Here is a 12,152-nt window from a genome sequence, read left to right as displayed (position 1 = left end):
CCAGGAGCGGCGCAGAACAAACGAAGTAGGGCGATCTTCTAATTCATAAACCTCTCTTCCTTTTCGAGATGTCCTACGCTCCCCCATCCCAACAGGAGGTGGACACGAGCCAGAGCCAACCCACAGCCAGGCCGGCGTCCGAACGAGCCCATTGGCCCCCGGAGGCATTTACGCTGTAGTCGAGAGCATGATACATACCACCATCCCCCAGTCCAGAGCGGCCCGCTGCACAATGGTATGCACCACGTGATCTGCTGGTTCCCGGAGCCGCGGGAGTCGAGCGCTGAAGTAGCGGAGAACGCCGAGCCAGATCCCAGATCCCAATCCACCCATAAGGTCCGCAGTGCTGGAGCTAGATATGATGACTTCGTCTATCGCTCAGATCTCGCCAAATCAAATTCAGATATGAGCCGACGCAACTATGTATGATGCTACAATACACCTCATGAGCAGGAGTTTCATTGTGGCCTGTGAGGAGAACGTGAGGGTGAGCGCGAGAGTGAGGAGAGCGCGAGGGAGTAGTCGATGGGTGCTAGCTCTCTCTCAGGGAATGGGAGTCAGGTGGTTGTGGGTCCAGAGGAGCTCACACGGAGATGTTCGCTCCTCCGGGCCTCCCTCGAAACACCTGGCAGCTGTTCGCTATCTCCTGTCAGCCCCTTCAGGTCGGTCTCAATCGCGCGCCATCACCGCTTGCATTTGTCCTTCCACCTCTGCCGCTGACGTGGCGACCGGCAAGCCACTCCTCCCACCGCCGCTAGCAACCTCGCCACGAGACGCCCCACAATGAGTGCCCAGGTCCGAAGTTTCTCCGGCAGCTACCACGCGAGCAGACAGTGAACCACCGCGGCGCCGTGGGCACGGGCAGTGGCACTTCGGCGTGCCCACCCGACTGCGTCTCCGACCACTTCGGAGGGACGGCGCAGGGCCGCCTGGCATTCGCGCCTACCTGCCGAGTCTGTGGCCATGCCAGTGGTTGGTACCTGAGACAGCTCGATATGTTTTACTTCGGGCCGCGGCGGCTGTTGGGTCGTCGCCACACAGGAGATCACTGCGAAGCCCTTGGTGTATGGGTGCTGCGGGGCGTAACTGGTTATGTCGGCGGCGCTGGGAAGTCCTGAGCGCGTTGTTGTGCCAAGGTCTGTTTTGAGGGCCACGAGCCTATGCGCTTCACAGTTGCGCGGGGGCGTGGCCCTCTTTGTTTGGGTTTGCCCGTCTTTATTGTTGCACTGTTCGGCTCGGCGATTGTGTTCATGCTCGTTGTGTTGTGTTGTACACACGATGATGTGAGGACAATTAAAGGCCAGTACGGCTTGGCGTCTCACAAACACCGATACATATGTGTGTCTTGTCGAGCGGCCTGATGCACGACCAACTCAGTTTCGAGGCGACTCAATAGATGTGAGTCACCGGCGGTATCGGTGTTTGAGATGCCTGTGGCGAGTCGGCCCTGTGATTCTGGGTTCAACTCTAGGTGCGGTTCCTCACGCCACAACAACCACAAACTGCTTCGGGTCTGCACAAGTCCAACTCGCCCACGTCGGGTTGCGAGATTCAGCACGCGAATCCAGCCGTCTGCTGGTATCGTTCCTGCACAAGGCTTTGCGCCGAATCGTGCCTTGGCCATAGAATAAGAAACCATACCCCGATGCTTGTTGATTGGGTGTGCAGGGTGTCCCGCGTGGCGTTGGTAGCCTGCAGCCTGCATGCAGCTCAGTGCTAACCAGTGTATGCTGATCGCGCAACGGAATACCGACGGACAGTATACACGCTGCGGCGACCGATCCCCGATGAGCTGCCGGAATGCGCCTCGCGGGGGGCACCCATCCTACGAGCAAGCCAACATTGATCTCCAAGGCATGCTGCGCATGTGGCGGGGAAATGCCCTGAAAAGCAAAGGCTTGGGTGGGAACTTCCGCCGCGTGCGGGATTGCAGACCCGGCCCTCTACTGCGCGGGCTCGCCCAGCAATATGGATACACAGCCAGGAGCGTAAGGCTTGCGGTGTCTACTATGTGGACGAACGCCAACATCCTGGCTTCCTGCGGCGGAATGGGACGCCTGTGGCGCATCCGCTCGAGCTACTGTATGCGCGATACTACCGAATTTGAAAGTGTTTGGAATGTTCTTAGTCTTGTCGGATATGGCTTGCCGAGGCGTGCAGCCGAGGCACAGGCTTGCTCCGAAAGCTATGCCACCCCGCGACCCGGTGGGTCATGGGCGCGCTGACACACCCAAGCCGCTCACTCATTGGGTGAGGCAGATGCGGCCAGGAAAGATCGACAGCAGGTCTGTCCGCGACAACGTCGTGTTCTACAAACAACCCAAATCCCCGAGCTAGAGGAGGGGCGAATAGCTGGGCCTCTCGACGACAACCCGTCACCCGTCCAACTGAATTGGCTGGGCTGAATGCGTGCATGCTGCTGTGTAGATCCGTGATGCATCTATAGGCACTGGGTTGGGCACATACGTATGTCTCTGAATACAACGGGGTTGCAATCACCGTAACGAGAGTGAATGGCTGTTCCAGGTCTGGGGCTGGGGCACATGGGCCAGGCAGTGAGTGACACGCGTGAGCGAGGGTCAGTCCCTCGACCCAAGCCAGCCGCATCTGCCCACCCCCGCGGCCTTGCGTTCCTTGTCATGTATAGATCCGAGGGTGTGGTCCAGGCGCCTCGCCCATACTCGATAATCGACGTCGAGGTATGACGCACTCGCGGTGGCGCCGCCACCCAATTGATCCGGACTAGCCTAATGCCCGGTCTGCTTATCTCTGGATGCACGTCCCCGGGCGGCCAGGGCAGGCACGGACAAGTCGTTCTCGTTCCCCTTCTATTTGTATCACCATGAATCCGGCTGGGTCGTCCAGAGTCGGAATGGACATGTGGTCCCTGACGCCGGTTTTGGGTTCACTGCGCCGAGCGTACCAGTGTTCCGGGACCCTGCGGTACGCGGTGCCATGTCGGGCGCTCCTTGAATGACTGACGCAAAATCAAACTGATTGGATCTGGGGCCGCGCGGGGGCAGTGTGCGGCGCGTGTTCAAGAGTCGAGCTGCTGGATGTGGCGCTTGTGATGCAGCGCTGCACCAGGCTGTCGGTGGACCTCCGAACGATGCATGCCTCGGTCTTGCTGCCTGCCTACCTACCTGCGTACCTTGTGAACAGACTGATACAAGGCGAGGCACATGGACACAATCAGGTCAATCGTGTAAACACCCAAGAGCAAATGCGTCGAGCTTGCAGTCCAGGGTTGTTGTTGGCGACTGACACTGACGCACAGACCTCCACCCCGCCGGCCGCGGCCTTGGTCTGTTGCGCCCCTCTGTCTTCCTTCCTCGTCTTGCCTCGTCTCGTCTTCCTCTGCTTATCCGCCGGCGCCGCCGCCGCGCCGTGCCCACCGCCCGCGCCCACTCGCTCGCTGTGTGTTTGTTGCCTTGTTGTGTCTTCCTCGCCTTCCTTATGCTCCCGCCTCTACTCGTCTTACTCACCCGTCCTCTATGTACCCTCTTCCCCCATAAGTAGGCCATCTCATCTCGACCTTGTCTTCTCTTCATCACCTTTACCTGTCCATTCCTTTCACCCATCCTCTCTTCACCTGTGCACTAGTACCCACCCTTCTCCTCTCCTTCTCTCCGTCGTCCCCCTACTCCAGTCACCTGGCATCACCCGCTCGCCATGAGAAGCCCCCTCCTATTCATCACCGCGGCACTCTCTGCCGCCAGCATCGCCCTGGCCCAGAGTTCGACCTTTGTTGGTTGCTACCTCCTCAGTGCTTCGCTCTCGTTCAGCCTCTTCACCAATGTCGCCAACGCTGGGCTTTGTCGGGTGCGTTGACTCTTGCTCTACCCCGTGCTCGGCACTGACCGTTCTCCAGAACTACTGCTTTGGCCAAAACAATCTCTACGCCTTCTACTCTACCACCCCCTTCCCTCTTCAGCCAAACTGCTTCTGTTCCGCCCTTCATATTACGTCCCTCGGCTTGAGCCCAACCGTCGGCAGTCAGACTACTTGCTCTGGACTGGGTCAATTCCACGTAAGTCTTCGTGGTCGCCTCCGGCTTGTCTTCCCTCGCCGCCGTCTCGGGTCTTCCCTACACCCAGTCTCCTGTTTCCTCCCCCTCATGTCCCCTCAATCGCCTTGACCTCTCTGGCGCTGCTTGGTGTACTGACCTTGCAGATGTACGACCTTCAGACGACGTTTGTCAACGCCGGCTGCAACAACGGCGGAACTGTGACCCTCAACCCCGCCGACGTTTCCAACCCGCAGACCCTGTCGGGCAGCTTGCAGGATTGCTTCTCCTTCTGTGCCAACTACCTCCACGTTCTGGCCACTCCGGGCACTCTGCTCACTGGTCTTCTTGGCATCTGGACGTGCAAGTGTCTCAACAACCTCCCGACCATGAGCCAGGGAGCCACTTGCACTTCTAGCAACCCCTACCTCTTCAGCCACCCGCTGTCGGCTACCGGCCAGGCCCGTCGTCGTGTGATCCAGGACAGGAGGAACCACCAGCAGCTCATGGCCGCCAACCCCTACTGCCCTCCTGGACGTGCCGCCTGCAACGTCTCGCCTGATATCACCGACGGCTACGAGTGCCTCAACGTCGCCCACGAGCTCGAGTCGTGCGGCGGATGCAAGTACGGCCACTACCGTATCAACGGCACTGGAACCATTGGCATTGAGTGAGTTGAATGCGCCTTTGGCACTCTGGATTGACTAACCCGCCTCAGCTGCACCGCGATTGAGGGTGTCGACCGCCACGCTGTGGGATGCTTCCGCGGCGAATGCGCCGTGCTGCGCTGCATGAGTGGCTACACGCTCGAGAACGGCGCTTGCTACCGCACGCTGTCGATCGAGGCGTAGATCTCTCCCTCCCGACCCCCCTAATGCTGCTTCATGCCCCTCCTCTTCCTCGCATTCTTCCCTCCATCGCGCTCACGCCGCAACTGCGCTCTATATTCGCGCCACCGCGTGCCTCTAGAAACACTGAGGTCGTCATTCATGTTTGGGTACTCTAGTGTCACGGTACCGTAATTTGTGTTATGCAAGGACAGTTACTTGGTACGGGGCGAGGGGGGGAAGTGTGGCGGGCACGGGGTCGCTTCTTGCAGACGTGTAGCCAACAGACTGGATCTGAGTGTGTCAATCCGCCAAGCACTCCATTGGGGAACGGGTCGCTGCTTGAGGCAGGTGCGACCTGTGAGACATCAAGACACGAGATATGCCGAGACAGAGCACTCTGGGCTCTCGATCACTCGTGCTGCCCACTTGGCTCTAGCTGGAACCACGATACGCGTGCAAACAAGCACGGCTAGCACGGCTCGCGCCCACCACGAACAGCACCTGTCCCACGAGCCGCCCACAGATCCACACGAGGTGAGCAGGGCGGCCTAACAGTGGCTCGCAGGTCGACGAGTGGGAACTGATCGCCCAGGCATACCTCACACGACCAAGTGTCTCTGGCCTCTGGGATAGCTGGGATCTGGCTGTAGAGGCAGATGCAGAGCGCACATGCCCGCCACTGCGGCCTGCGCCGCTGCCTCGTCTGGCCAGTCGCCACTGTTTGGCTCCAGGCTGGGGCCTGTGCTGTGGTGTCCATCTCAGAGCATCACCCACAGGACAGACCGCGGCCCACAGCATCCATCCTCGCATGCTGCATGCATCTCGCACGCGCTGCGGCGCGCCCCGCTCCCGCTCCCCATCATCATGCCCGCGCTCGCCACGAGGTCGGCACCGTTACGTAACACCGGAGCTCCGCGAGATCGGCATTGGCGTGCGCCTGAATCTGCGATGTCGAGTATTTGCGCCGCGGCGTCGATATTTGTCGACTCGGCTCGACTCACGACTCGGCTCCACCATCCCAGCTCCTCTCCCCCTCTCCTCTCTTCTCCCTCCCCCCTCCTCCTCTCTTCCCCCACCCCCTCCCCCTCGAGCCCTCCCCACGACACAATGACGCTCGACCCGGCCCCCTCGCACGCCTCCTCCCCCGCCCCCGCGGCCCCCCTCCGAATCCAGCGCGACCCCCTAACCGACCCGCGCGTCCTCGCCCTCATCCGCGAGCACCTGGCCGACATGCACGCGGTCACCGACGACCCGGCCAACGTGCACGCGTTCGACGCGGCCGCGCTCGCCAGCGACGGAGTGGCCCTCTACACGGCGTGGGACGGCGAGGACCTGCTCGGCATGGTCGCGCTCAAGGGGCTCCCGGGGGGCGATTGCGAGGTCAAGAGCTTGCGCACGACCCTTGCTGCGCGCGGCCGGGGGGTAGGACGCGCGCTCGTGCGCTCTCTTGAGGTTGCCGCGAGGGAACGCGGCGCGCGCGCGCTCTGGCTCGAGACGGGGGTCGAGGACGCTTTCACGCCTGCGCGCAGGCTTTACGCGTCGGAGGGGTACGAGTTCTGCCCTGCGTTTGGGAGCTACAAGGACGGCGTGGGGAGCGTGTTCATGAAGCGCGTGGTGGCGACGAAGCCTTGATGGCTCGACACGACATGCCGAACGACATTAGCAAGATCCGCCTTGGCGCCCACCGCTCCGCAGCCCCCACATAGACTATAGACCAGTAGACGACCCACACGCTCACTTCACCCATGCATGCCATGCCCTTGTCTATGTCTATCACACCAGCAGCGGCGAGTCGATCGAGCTGATTCCTGCGTGGGTTAGTGTCGACCTCGTTCCGGCACCCACCAATCGCCACGCCACCCTCGTCACTCTCGCGCCCCTTGGTCCGCAGCAGCGTCCCCGCCTCCTTGTTCACCACGGTCTTGGCGTCGCCGAACAGCGCCACACCGTACACGCCCAGCTCGGACACGACATCCGCCAGGCGCGGCTTGCCCTCGCCTCCGCGCACCAGCCAGTTGTGTACATCCTCGGGCGGCGTGATCAGCTCCATCAGGATGTAGCCCTCGCGCTTGGGCGCCTCTCCTGGCCGGCTCTCGGCGTCCAGATTGGCGAGGTACGGCGGGATGTCGCCGCGGTAGATGTTGTTGCCGCCGCCCTCGCGCTGTGGCTTGAGCACAAAGCGCTCGGGGTGCGACTTGGCCAGCTGCTGCGCCTCCTTGCCCAGCTCGCTGTCGTCGAGCGGCCACAGCCCGGTGAACGTCTCGCGCAGTGCGTCGATGTCGGCCTGCTTCAGAGTCCCTGCGCCGGTGCCGAAGCCGACATCAGGTCGCGAAGGGTTCAACAGGAACTCCTCGAGCTGCCCGGGCGCGGCGAGGATCTGCTGCACCTTCTTGGCACCCGCCAGCTGCAGCGCAAGCGAAGGGCACTTAATCGCCGCCGAGCGCTCGAGGAACACGCGCGTGTCCCACTCCTTGCCGGTCGTGTAGTCGTTGGGGGTGTAAGCCGCACGGTAGTAGATGACCGCCACCTCGGCGGGCGCCTCGTTAGGTGTGAGCGGGTTGGGGACGAGCAGGGCCTGCTTGTCGCCGCCGTGCTTGGCCAGCACGTCGAGCTCGGCAAACGTGTGCCTGATCGACTTGATGCCGTGCGTCGCCTGGAGCTCGTACTGCAGTGCCCGCTGGTCAAAGATGTTGCGCTCGCCGTCCTGCGTCACGACGAGCACAATGGCGTTCGGGTTGCCGTACGCCTTCCATGCGTCGGCAAGACCAGCGGCAATGTTCCCCAGGCTCTTGTTGTCGGGGTACGCGGTCGCGTCGGCGAGCTCCGGCGCAGCGTCGAAGAACGAGCCAGACGCAGCGAGGTAGCGGTGTAGCTCGCCCGCCTTCTGCGACAGGGCGCCGAACGACGACGCGATCGTGTTGAACTCGACCTGCTTGATCGCCGTCTCCTTGCCCGTCGCGTGGAGCAGGTAGTCGGAGCGGAAGATGCCAAGCTGGAGAGGCTGGCGGGTCAGCTTTTGAGTTGCAGAGTACCCACCTGCACACGCTGCAGCTCCTCCCTCACAGCACGCCAGCGCGTCCACAGCTCCTTCTGGAACTCGTCGACCTTGGCCACCTCCTCAAAGATGCCGTCGAGGAACGCCCAGTCGAGCGCGATGCGCGCATACAGCGCATTGTACAGGCGCTGGATCCCCCGTGCGCGCGTGTACTCGGCGCGCGGGAACGGCGTAGGGAAGAGCGAGAGCGGCGCGGCGATGGCGTGCGTCGGGGCAGGCGGCGCCCCGGACGCGGGGTGCGGCGGGAGGAGCGTGAAGCCGTGGGCGAGGGCGTAGGTTGATGCTTCGTTGAGCAGCGACGCGAGCTGCGCGTCGCTCGTCTTGGGCGGCCAGGCGGGGAGCGACATGGTGGTGTGGTGGGTGGAAGAGAGTTGGAGAAAGGCAAAAGTGGAGGGAGGGTGATGGCCGCGATGATGCAACTCTTTCTCTTAGGGCTTTTGGCCGCCGCGCGCCGCGGGGATGAGCAAGCAATACGTGCTGGATAATCACCCGTGCCTGGCGTCATTTGGGTCGGGCTACAACCGAGGAGCCCGTCTTTGTCAACATTGTCGCGTATGACTTGTTGCTCGGTCGTGTCGTCCAAGTCGACGAGGTCGCCCGTCGCTCCCACTGCACGATGGAGCATGACTCTCGTCGACCTGTAATGCTCCATGAGAATCACAGCCGCGCATGCACGCCCGGCGGCGCATGTTCACCGCTGCTGCCAAGACCGCGAGCCGCCATCTCGAGTTGCCGCGCACGGACCACCTTCCTCGTCTTCCTCGCCTTCCTTGTCTTCCTCGTCTTCCCCGTCTTCCCTCCCAGTGGAATGGTTGACGCGACTTCTCTTCCCCCCTCCCACCTCCGTCTCATTCAACTCTGCCTGCACCACCTTCCCTCACTCACTCTCTCTCTCTCTCTCTCTCTCTCTCTCTCTCTCTCATCATCACATCACCATCCGCCTGCCATCTAACTCTGCCCGCACCTACTCTCTCCATTGACTCCCTCTGACCCACTCACCCTCACACCCTCACCACCATGTCCAAGCGAGGCCTCAGCCGCGAGGAGAAGAAGACCAAGAGTGGGTGTCCGCTGTGGTGGGGCGCGCTCACCCACGCAGTGCTCGAGCTCTTCCACGAATCTGCAGGTCGACGGCCGGCGGCGCACGCTGACCTCAGGCCGAGTTCTACACCCTCAAGGAGCTCGAGAAGAATGCGCCGAGTGGGTCCCTAAGGCGCGAAGGAGCTAACCCACCCAGAGCAGAAGGGCATTGGTGAGCTTCCGAAGCAAAGGGTGCCAGCTCACATCCAGTCCAGCAGAGCGTCAAGGAGATCCTCGACGAGCTCGTCTCCGACAGCCTCGTGATCTTTGACAAGATGTGAGCTCCCTTGGGTACCCAGGACTGAGCTGACGTACTCCAGTGGCACGAGTAACTGTGAGCTTGCTCATGGTTCAAGTTCCCAAGCTCACCCCAGACTACTGGTCCTTCCCCAGCGCGGCTGGTGCAGCGGTGGGTAACTGACCCAGCCCTCCTGACCAAGGAGAAACAAGCACAGCTCGACAAGGCCGCCAGCGAGTCCGAGGCGCTCAAGGCCAAGATCAAGGAAGCCAAGGTCGCGCTCAAGGCGGCCGAGAAGGGCCGTGAGGACACTGTGGGTCGCTTCCCCCTCGCAGTACTGACCCGCCAGGCCGAGCGCCGCAAGCTCCTCGCCTCTCTCGCCGAGGTGCAGGCCACGTCGGCTTCCCTCAAGGTCGAGCTCGCTGCGTTCGGCGCCGCCGATCCCATCATGTACGAGCGCAAGAAGAAGGCCATCGACGTCGCCAAGGCTGCCTCGCAGCGCTGGACTGGTGGGTGACGAACCAAACTCGTGGCTAACCCACTCAGACAATGTTTCGCTCCTCGTGTCCTACCTGCGCTCAATGAGCGGCGAGAGCGAGTCTGAACTTCGGACTCAGCTGGGCGTTCGTGGGTTTCTGTCTCCCAGTTGTATCTAACCCACACAGCCGAGAACTGGGACGACCTCGACATCAGCAAGTGAGCGACGTCGCGCCAAGCACACCCTCCTCACTACGATCAGACTGTATCCTCCCCATCCCATGTACATCATCTCGCACACACCCAGCTTCCTCCATTGCAATGCATTGGTTTAGCGTCAAAAGAACAGGCTTTACAAATGGTACACAGCGGGGCCACCGCTTCTTGTTGAATGTTGTGTTTTGTTGGTTCGGTGGTACAAGCCCATTGTCTTGCCCTAGTTGAAGTCGGGCTTGAAGAGGGCCGAGATGGACTCGCCGTTGTGAGTCCTGCGGATCGACTCTGCAATGACGGGCGCAATGTCGACAATGTCCATGAGACCGTCAGAGACAGCTAGCCTGTCGGTCTGGTCGATCGAGTTTGTGACAATGAGCTTCTTGAGGGGCACTTGCCTCATCTGCTCCATTGTCGTCTCGGACAAGAGGCCGTGGCAGACGACGGCGTAGACGGAGGTAGCGCCGTGCTGCGTGAGGACCTGCGACGCGAGGCGGACAGTGTGGCCAGTGTCGATCATGTCGTCGATGAGAATGGCAACACGGCCCTTGACGTCACCGACAAGCAGCTCCATCACGTCGTGCTGGTGGTCGTGCTCGTCCTCAACGTCGCCGTTGTGGCTGCCATTGTCCGAACCCGTGGGGGTGGGAGGGACAGTGGGGACCGACGTGTTTGCCACGTCGCGCTTGCGCTTACGGTTGATCAGCGCAAAGTCGAGGTTGAGCTGGTCGGCGAGGGCCGTGGCGCGCTTGGCACCACCGGCATCGGGCGAGACGATGATGGCGTTGCGCCAGTCGGGAATCTCCTGCTTGATGTAGCGCACCATGCTGGGCTCGGAGAAGAGGTTGTCGACGGGGATGTCGAAGAAGCCCTGGATCTGCGAGGCGTGGAGGTCCATCGTGATAACGTGGTCGGCGCCAGCGACAGCAAGGAGGTTGGCGACGAGCCTGGGCGGTTAGCTGGGCCTCAGCCGATTGGTACTGATCAGCTCACTTGGCGGTGATGGGAGCGCGCGACTTGTCCTTCTTGTCCTGGCGGGCATAGGGGTAGCAGGGGATCACGGCGGTGATACGCTTGGCCGAGGCAGTCTTGCACGCTGCGCGAGTTAGCGGTGGCCAGGTAATTGTTGCAGGCTGGGATGGGCCTGCCAGCGGTAGCTCCAACACCCAAGGGTGGGCGGTTGCCGGGCCTTCCCAGTGCGATAAGGCTGGTCGGAGCTGCCAGTGCATACCTCCGGCGGCTGGATTTGCTATGCTCTGCGCCCCCAAATCCATCACACTCACCCGAGATGAGAATCAACAGCTCCATGATGTGGTCGTTGATATCGGGGGGCGAGGGGCTCTGGAGAATGAAGACATCCTCGTCACGGACCGACTGGTGGATCTGGACGCTCGTCTCGAGCGACAAGAACTTGGACACATGGCACGGCGTGAGCGGGATGCCGAGGCTGTGAGTGTCGAGTGGGAGTTTGACGTGCGGATGGATTATTTTGAGACGCGATCAAGCGAGCCAATGTAATGTCGGGATGCACATCGCGTGAGGGGAACCGAGCGTCAGCGACTGATGCTTTTGCCAGGTTTGCATCCAGCATCCACGACGGCGGCTGGGAACAAGAGCACGACAGCGACGAGCGCGTCGAGCACACGTTTGTGCACTCGACTTGGCATCTCGCCATCGGGGAACGCGGTCAAGACGGCTCCTAGCGCCGTTTCGACGCGATTCTGCCTGGCTTGCCTCCCATCGCCCGTCTTGGCCGTGGTGGGTGGGTTGCACGACGACTCACCGTGCAGCGACGGCCTCGGCGAGCTTGGGGTGGGCGTTGCCTGCGCTCGTGGTCAGAAACCAGTTCTTGTTCTTGGGCTGTCATGCGCACCCGTGAGGAGACGGATCGAGTTGCCCTTCTGGTGCATTTCGGCAGTGGTGATTGGGTCCGGTTCGGGGCGTAGGTAGGTGTGCGATGGGCTGGGAGCGAGCTCGTGACACGCGGATTCGCCGGTTGATGAGTGGTGGTTGTGGGTAGTAGGGGGTGATGCGCAAGCGCAAGTGGGTGATGATCACACACCGAGGTGGTCGGCGTCGCCTGATAGAGAGTGGGGTGGTTTGGTGTGGGTGAAAGTGGAGAGGGGTTTGTAGAAAAGAATTCCAGTGGTGGTGGTGCAGGCGGCGGCGTCGCTGGGCTGGGCGGAGCTGGCTGTGGCTCTGCCGGGTGCCCGAGTCTATGCGGGGTCTCCCAAATAATCGTCGGCCTCATTT

General features: G+C 61.7%; 5 protein-coding genes across 5 annotated transcripts; 3 read left to right on the top strand and 2 right to left on the bottom strand.

The window, feature by feature from the left end:
* Positions 1–3,672: 3,672 nt before the first annotated feature.
* On the top strand, positions 3,673–4,857 carry Q8F55_002932 (uncharacterized protein; the record flags this gene model as incomplete). The annotated part of the gene is made up of 4 exons (XM_069351499.1): positions 3,673–3,822; positions 3,872–4,030; positions 4,174–4,676; positions 4,725–4,857. 4 exons carry the CDS (start codon positions 3,673–3,675, stop codon positions 4,855–4,857), a joined length of 945 nt encoding a protein of 314 aa, XP_069211885.1.
* A 1,086-nt stretch (positions 4,858–5,943) lies between these two features.
* Positions 5,944–6,468, top strand: Q8F55_002931 (uncharacterized protein; the record flags this gene model as incomplete). Its single annotated transcript, XM_069351498.1, has 1 exon — positions 5,944–6,468. The coding sequence occupies one exon, from the start codon at positions 5,944–5,946 to the stop codon at positions 6,466–6,468; it is 525 nt and encodes a 174-aa protein (XP_069211884.1).
* A 141-nt stretch (positions 6,469–6,609) lies between these two features.
* GSH2 (Glutathione synthetase) lies at positions 6,610–8,238 on the bottom strand (the record flags this gene model as incomplete). The annotated part of the gene is made up of 3 exons (XM_069351497.1): positions 6,610–6,644; positions 6,682–7,837; positions 7,873–8,238. 3 exons carry the CDS (start codon positions 8,236–8,238, stop codon positions 6,610–6,612), a joined length of 1,557 nt encoding a protein of 518 aa, XP_069211883.1.
* Positions 8,239–8,908: 670 nt separating this feature from the next.
* Q8F55_002929 (uncharacterized protein) lies at positions 8,909–9,909 on the top strand (the record flags this gene model as incomplete). The annotated part of the gene is made up of 8 exons (XM_069351496.1): positions 8,909–8,951; positions 9,129–9,143; positions 9,182–9,248; positions 9,292–9,305; positions 9,365–9,522; positions 9,559–9,718; positions 9,756–9,836; positions 9,875–9,909. 8 exons carry the CDS (start codon positions 8,909–8,911, stop codon positions 9,907–9,909), a joined length of 573 nt encoding a protein of 190 aa, XP_069211882.1.
* A 213-nt stretch (positions 9,910–10,122) lies between these two features.
* Positions 10,123–11,809, bottom strand: PRS4 (ribose phosphate diphosphokinase subunit prs4; the record flags this gene model as incomplete). The annotated part of the gene is made up of 5 exons (XM_069351495.1): positions 10,123–10,846; positions 10,893–10,995; positions 11,183–11,346; positions 11,683–11,722; positions 11,773–11,809. The coding sequence occupies 5 exons, from the start codon at positions 11,807–11,809 to the stop codon at positions 10,123–10,125; spliced, it is 1,068 nt and encodes a 355-aa protein (XP_069211881.1).
* Between the last annotated feature and the right edge of the window lie 343 nt (positions 11,810–12,152).

This window comes from Vanrija albida, assembly GCF_041260175.1.
Source record: "Vanrija albida strain AlHP1 chromosome Unknown contig_2, whole genome shotgun sequence".
Taxonomy (NCBI): domain Eukaryota; kingdom Fungi; phylum Basidiomycota; class Tremellomycetes; order Trichosporonales; family Trichosporonaceae; genus Vanrija; species Vanrija albida.
The sequence above is the reverse complement of the archived record's forward strand: the minus strand, read 5'-3'. Positions and strand labels throughout refer to the sequence as shown.